This window comes from Solanum tuberosum, unplaced genomic scaffold (assembly GCF_000226075.1).
Source record: "Solanum tuberosum cultivar DM 1-3 516 R44 unplaced genomic scaffold, SolTub_3.0 scf00680, whole genome shotgun sequence".
In the NCBI taxonomy this organism is placed as follows: Eukaryota; Viridiplantae; Streptophyta; class Magnoliopsida; order Solanales; family Solanaceae; genus Solanum; species Solanum tuberosum.
This window is the reverse complement of record NW_006239606.1, coordinates 169,216-176,790: the sequence shown is the minus strand read 5'-3', so window position 1 is coordinate 176,790 and position 7,575 is coordinate 169,216. Positions and strand designations below refer to the sequence as shown.

The window sequence follows — 7,575 nt, the reverse complement described above, 5'->3', positions numbered from 1 at the left end:
TGGGAGGAAAAGAAGGGATTTTTAATATTTTTTGAAATGGTAGGGAAAATAAGAAAATATGATAATAAATGACGTGTAACTAAGTAATTTTTCCTTACAAATATTGAGTTGTTTTTAGCCCAACAACCCAATAGTTAACATCATCTCTAAAGTTCCACACACCTCTACAAAATGAAAAAAGGAAACTTATAGAAATCCCACTAATTTAGGAGCTAATTACTTAGTTATACTCTAGTTTTCAATATTACTAATCTTACCAGATTTTGGTGTGTTCAAATACGTTCAAATACATGTATCACGACATACATGTGGTTAAAATTAGGTGTAATTTGTGACTGTATCCAAATGGATTCGTATATATTAGGAATACATACAAATCTCGTTCGTCTTCATGCCATCTCGCTCACCACTCTCCTATGTATATGATATCTCATATACATGACATGACAATCACACCAGATACATACAATACATGTATCTGGTGTGTATCTAGTGTGATTTGTATATATATGAGATACATGACAATCTTGCTCGCCTCCCTCCCCATCTCGCTCGCTTCTCTCCCTATTTAACTGTATCTTAGAATAAGAAACATATATATGTAGGTGTATCTTCCTCAATATATAGTAGGAAATTCTTAATTAGTGGTAAGATACATAATTATTTAAAAGTATATATGGTATGAATGTATGTTTAATAAGGTTATTTTCCCGATGAATGACCATGAATTTTTGTTTTGATGTAGTTTTAACATTTGTAATGAAAGTATCTAAATTTGTATACCATAGACAAAAATGTAAACAAAATTTGGTAGTCTCAAAGGAAGAGAAGTCACTTCTTTAATCATAGGTAACAAACACTTCATGAAACATCATAAACTATTCTATTTGCTTCTCCAGCAACATATTGGACCTGAAAATGCTTTATATAAAGATTCAAGGCTTCCGAAGCAACCTTCTTTAGACAAGAAGTAGCTTGTTGGGTGCATAAAGGAATACATCAATTTCTTTATAGATTTAAAATCAGGGTAACAAACATTTCATGAGAATAAAAGCTTGAATTTGAATTCCATCAACTAATTACACCTGAAATTCCTTGAGCATATGTTTAGTTGATAGATCATATAACAAGAAATGATCACAATGTTTCATCCATAAACCAAAACTTCATCACTTTTTAAAACATTTTATCAACTTTGTGAGGGAAAATTACGCAAACAAAGAAGAAGAAGATTTCTGAAAACTTCTAAAAAATAACTTATTACTAATTTTCACTTTATTTTCTCCTAATACTAATAGAAAACATATACTATTTTTTGAATACATTACCAAAAATAGAACTCCTAAATATGACTTAGTACTAATTTTCCTTTTTATCTTCCCCTAACACTAATAGAAAACGTATATTTTTTTATTTTTTTTAATAAATAAGTCATATATAAAAAAATGTGAAGGGTTTTAGACATAAATAAAAGGGGCGTACAACTTTTAGGGGCTAAGTGTGAAGATGAATCTATCAATTCCTCAAGATATAGTCATTGAAATATTGTCATGGCTTCCTGCTAAGTCTTTAATGCGTTTCAAGTGTGTTACCAAATTTTTTAATTCTCTTGTTTTTAACTCAAATTTTATGGATATACATAGATGTCGATCTCTGACCCGTCCCGGTGGAAAAAAGTTATTTTTGCACGGAAGTAAATTTTATTGCACCTCTGATCAGCAAAAGGAAGATGGAATAAACTCTGCCTCCATTCTTCAAATTGAGAGTTTTGGTGAACTCTCCTTTCATATCCATGTAGATCCTCGTTTGAATTGTGTTAACAATTTATTTTTACTTTGGCAACCATTATCTGTGCAACCTGCTACAATCTTAAACCCTAGTACAACAGAAGTGAAATTGCTTCCAAGCCTAATCGAAGGTTTTTCTTGGTGTCACTATTCATTAGGTTTTGAGCCCGAAGAAAAGAAGTATAAAGTTCTTTCGACAGCAAAATATGATCAAGAAGGTTACATAAAAAACAGGGTTTTCACTTTAGGCATAGATGAGACATGGAGAGAGACTAAACACAATCCCTCCACTATTCATTGCAAGCCCGGGATTTGCATCAATGGAGTTATCTATAGGTTTGTTTTCCACAGAGGAGTTCTTGCTATAGCTGAATTTGATGTTAAAACTGAAAATTCCAAACTTATTGCATTGGGGGATGCCCTTCACGGGTGGTCTTTGATGTTTATAGAGCTGAAGGGTAAACTAGCTGTCATTGATTATAAAACACGTTCACATGAATATATCCACTTGCTTGTTTTAGAAAAAACTCGAAACGTAGAAGAATGGAAGAGTCATATCATTCAGTTGCCTTCAACATGGAATACTTTAACATGGAAGGACATGCAACAAGGAGTCATACCCGATGACATATCATCATGCGCGTCTTGTGATGATGAGATTTTATTCATCTCGAATTTAAAGTCAGGTACTTTATGTTTCTGTTATGATGTCACGAGACATAGTTGGAGAAAATTAGAAATTAAGGGGCTTCCTAAGAACCACGACATCAAAGGCATTTTTAGTTATGTAGAAAGACTTGTTATGTAGAAATTAAGTCTCTTTCCATTTGAGATTTTTTGCAATTCATATGTTTGTTTGTTTTTTACATCTGGATATCAAGCCTAGAAGATTTTGGTGTATATGTCGATATATATTTAATTATAGATTATGATTATGTTGTTCTGTTCTATTAATGTCAAATATCTATACATCCATACGAATTACTGCTAAAATTTAGCTTGTTCTGTTTTATTGCATCTGGATATCAAGCCTATTTTAGTGTAAAATTAGCATCTCAATTAAAGTATATGCCGATATATATATTTAGTTACAGAGGATGATTTTATTGTTCTGTTTTATTAATGTCAAATACCTCTGTACAGCATACACATATGAGGACAGTGTGGCTAACTCCAAATTATTACTTTCTTTATATTAAAACACATCTTGATGTTGAGTTGGCCCACACGCTCCTGTTGTCGATTGTGAACAAGTATATGGCCTGAAAATTTTGACCGCGATAAATTTCTCTTAGGAGTAGCTCTATAACTGAAATAACACAAATAGAATCTAGTTCTGGCAATCTAGTAGAGATAGTTGTATGGACTCGTTAATTTTTAAAAAAATCTGAGCAGGCTATTCTCATGGCTTCCTGTCGAGTCATTAATGCATTTCGGAATCAGATTTTAATTCTCTTGTTTCCGAATCAGATTTTAGTGATATTCATAAACTCATCTCCCCTTTTAAACAGCTGAGCTAAGGAAGATGGAAAAATCTCTATCTCCCTTTTTCAAAACTGAGAAATTTGATGGACTCATACTGTTATTCAGATTCTTCATTGGATCGCGTTAATGGTTTATTTTTGCGTTTGGGAACCCTTATCTGCTATAGCTGCATTTGATGTTAAGTCTGAAATTTTTGAAACTAATGCATTGTGGAATTCAAATGATCAGTGGATGTATGTTGCAAGCAGATAGATGGTCTTAATTTTCCTCCATGGTGTGGTTAATTATTATTTTATGATGTGTTTATATATACTAGTATTTGGGCACGCACGTTGCGCGTATATCCCTTACCACAGTGAACATAAGTATTTTTCAAAATTGAATCAATATGATAAATATATTCAAAAATCAATGACATCCAATATCTAAAATGTCCAACTTTGAAGATTCTTAATTAGTACTAAATTGATTTTAATTTGAATTTATGAGTTAAAATTTGATATGAATTTGTCAAATTTTAGTAGTTTTTATATAGATATTATGTTTTGATCAAAAAACAATTAAGTTAATTAAATTCATAGATTACATGCTTAATATGCTCATATCATCAATTAACCGTTGTCCTACCTCCAAAATCAATATTACATTTCTATACGAACTTTATTTGATGTGACTCAACGCAATTATAATATTTTTTTTAGTTAGAAAAGGAATTCAACATTTCATTTATATTTTATCGAACTATATTGTTAAAATTGTACTTGAGAAACAAAAAGACATGTATTGTTTTATGTTGTCAAAAAAAAAGACATGATAAAAAATAATATTACGACATATGAGTGATAAGTAATATAAATTCTGAAGGAGAATGGGAGGGATAAACTATGGTTCAAAACTAAATAATCAACTAAAATTAAAGCAAAGAAAGTTAACATAATTTCGTGAGAAAAATAACCAAAATATGATATTGTATTCATTCCTTTCTTTCTTTAACATGGGTTGTTATCCTCCCTTCTTTCCTTTTGGATGAAAGCTCTATTAAAAAAATTAAATTCAGACAAAGAAAGTGAAGCCAAATAGGCAATGGCCAGTGAATATATATCAAATCACTCAACATGCCATAGCTCATAAATACATTTTTTACTTTTATTAGGTTATGATGGTTAATATCAAAATTCAATACTTAATTAGTTTTACACACAAATAAATCACATGAATCTGCATATGAAAAATCGATAAATTTGATAAGTAAGAAGTAAGAAACAAAATAAAAAATAACTTAAAAGAACACGCACAATGGATCATCGGAAAGGACAGTGTTCCTAGGCTCTCTATCAAACTCATAAAACAAAATGTAAAGAACAAGAAGATATACAAATGTGAAATGAAAAGACAAGGATCATAGTGGAGAATGTAAAGAGACAACAGTTTCTTTAGAAGAATATTAATGAATAATTGTCTTTTTAATGTATCTATTTTATGTAAAAATATATATTTTAAGTACAATATAATATGTGATATGATTACTATTTAATATTTTGTTAATTAAATATTTTATTAACATTTTATTTAATATAGGGTAAAATGGTAATCCAACATTGTACTTTGATGCTTCCCACTTTTAATAATATATGATATGATATGGTAAAAAAAATATAAAGAAAAAAAAAAGCATGCTTTAATATATGTGTTTTGAAGCAGTGAATGATCAAATATAAAATCTTTAAAATATATCTCGTGAAAGTTATCACCATAAACAAAAAAAATTCAAAAAAACTCATTTGGTATATATATATATATATATATATATATATATGCTTTCTTTACTAAGATATATTATATATGGAAGAAGATAGTCAATTAATTAAATAATTAGACGGGCGCTCAATCTTTGCAATAATACTTTGTACCTCATCTTTGTGTGAAATATGTATTGGACATATATAACATTGAGTATGTATATCAAACACAGTTTCCTAACGTATGAAAATACGTGATGTTCACGTCTGAATGTCTAACTTATATTTTGTCCTTACCAAAAGAGTGAAGTTTCATGCAAAACAAAAATGCATTGATTATCCATTTTTGGCGTATTATTTTTGTCCTCTTTAGCCACCTCATCTCTACCTCCTCCGATCATCTCCCTCTAATCAGACCACCACGCCGTCACTGTCACTGCCACCACCACTTCCTTCTTCTTGAGACTCAATCATGCACCATCTGCCACCTGCTTACCTCCTTCTTCTTCCTCTTTAGATTTGACTATCATTACCTTCTTTACTACATTCGGTCATCACCGAAAGAGTGAAGTTTTATGTAGTGTGTGCTTTGGCCTAGGGCTTTCTTTCGTGGAGATCTACTCCTATCCATAGTAGATTGCTTCTTTTTTTTGGGTGTCTCCATGACTTCATCTTCTTCTTTTTTAAATTTCACTCTCTACATGTATTTTTCTAAAGAATTACTATTTTTTTAAAATACAATTACATTTTACTCATTAGATAACACTAGGGGTGTTCACGGGTCGGTTTGGATCAGTTATTGATCAAAACCAAAACCAAACCAATTTAATCGGTTTTAAAATTATCAAAACCAAACCAAACCAAATATAATATACATTTATCGGCTTGGTGGTTATCGGTTTCGGTTTGGTTTGATTCGGTTATTAACCATACACAAAAATAAAAGAAACAATTCATTCAAAATGTGAAAAAAGTGACAACAATCCATTCAAAACGAAAAATAGTTAGAATGACTTAAATTACTGAACTTTCGATCACTAAATTTACTATCAATAAAGCTTTAAAATTCACTATATTGACCTAGACAGAAGAGACAATAACATTTTCAGTCCCACAAAGAATTGTCATAGACACTCATATACGTGAAATCAATAAGATAAATGTTTCATCTTGGATATTTTTGCTTTCAATAAGTAAATTATAAATAAATTTTAATGAAAATATGTATAGGATCTATAAAATTGTTTATAAAAAAATCAACCAGTTTTATTTTAGATTAAAAAAACCGACCTACTCAACATTTTTAAAGTAGGTATATAAAAATTTATGAACTTTTTGACGGAAAATAATATGGTAAGACAATTTTAACCCCCAACTATGAAAAAAGAAAATCTGTGTGGAGGGTTTCTGAAAGCATTAATAACTTGGGCCGCAGCCTTCAGCAATCAACTATGGAGACGAAGATGAAGAAATTCGGAAGAAGAAAAGTCTCAATTCCTGATGAAATAATGTTTGAAATATTCTCATGGCTTCCTATTAAATCTTTAATGCGTTTCAAGTGTGCTTCCGAATTTTGTAATTCTCTAGTATCCGAATCACACTTTTCGGATATCCATAGATGTCATTCTATGACCCGTCCTGGAAGAAACTTCTTTCTCCATGAAAGGAAAGGTTTTTACTCGGTTGAGCAAGAGAAAGGTGGAAATATGTCTGCCTCTCTTTTTCAACCTGAGAGATTTATTGAATCTATAAATAAATCTAGTATGAATTGCGCTAATGGTTTATTTTGCGTTTGGCAACCATCAATTGTGCGATCTGCTGTAATTTTCAATCCCGGTACAAGAGAAGTTAGATCTCTTCCGCTCCCAAATAAAGGCACTTCTTGTGGAAACTATTTAATAGGTTTTGAGCCACAAGAGAACAACTACAAAGTGTTTTATTCGGAAAAGCCAAGTGGATACGGAGAACAATGGATTTTAACTTTAGGCATAGATGAATCGTGGAGACAGATCACTCAAAGCATTTTCCCTTCCCTTCTATATGATAAGCCTAGTGTTTGCACTAGCGGAGTTATCTATTAGTTTGATAATGCTCCCAATCCTGCTATTGCAGCATTTGATGTTAAATCTGAAAATTTTGAAATTATTACACTGTGGAATGAATCTACCTGGTTCTACTATTACCACCTGATAGAGGTGAAGGGAAAATTAGCAGTAGTGGATTGTCACATGGTATGCAACTCCTTCGACTTGTGGATTTTAGAGCATTCTCTAAAAAGAGAATGGAAGAGACGTGTCATTCAATTTCCTTCAAACTGGAATTACAAAGTGCCTCGACCTATATCATCGTGCATGTCTCGTGATGGAAAGATTGTACTCATCCACAACTTTAACTCAAGTGCTTTATGTTGGTGTTATGATCTCATTGCAACGAGAAACACAAGGAGATGGAGAAAAATAGAAATCAAGGGGCTTCCTGAGGAGAGCTGGATCTATGACATTTATAGTTATGTGGAGACCTTAGATAGTACTAGCATTTAGTATATGTTAAAAGTCTCATAGATG

At 31.3% G+C, this 7,575-nt stretch overlaps 2 protein-coding genes across 2 annotated transcripts; both read left to right on the top strand.

Annotated features, from left to right (window-relative positions):
* The first annotated feature begins 1,506 nt into the window (after positions 1-1,506).
* Positions 1,507-3,524, top strand: LOC102600026 (F-box protein At1g30790-like). The gene is made up of 2 exons (XM_015305126.1): positions 1,507-2,473; positions 3,439-3,524. The coding sequence occupies exons 1-2, from the start codon at positions 1,507-1,509 to the stop codon at positions 3,522-3,524; spliced, it is 1,053 nt and encodes a 350-aa protein (XP_015160612.1).
* A 2,938-nt stretch (positions 3,525-6,462) lies between these two features.
* LOC107058891 (putative F-box protein At4g38870) lies at positions 6,463-7,092 on the top strand. The gene has a single exon (XM_015305125.1). It carries the CDS (start codon positions 6,463-6,465, stop codon positions 7,090-7,092), a length of 630 nt encoding a protein of 209 aa, XP_015160611.1.
* Positions 7,093-7,575: the final 483 nt, after the last annotated feature.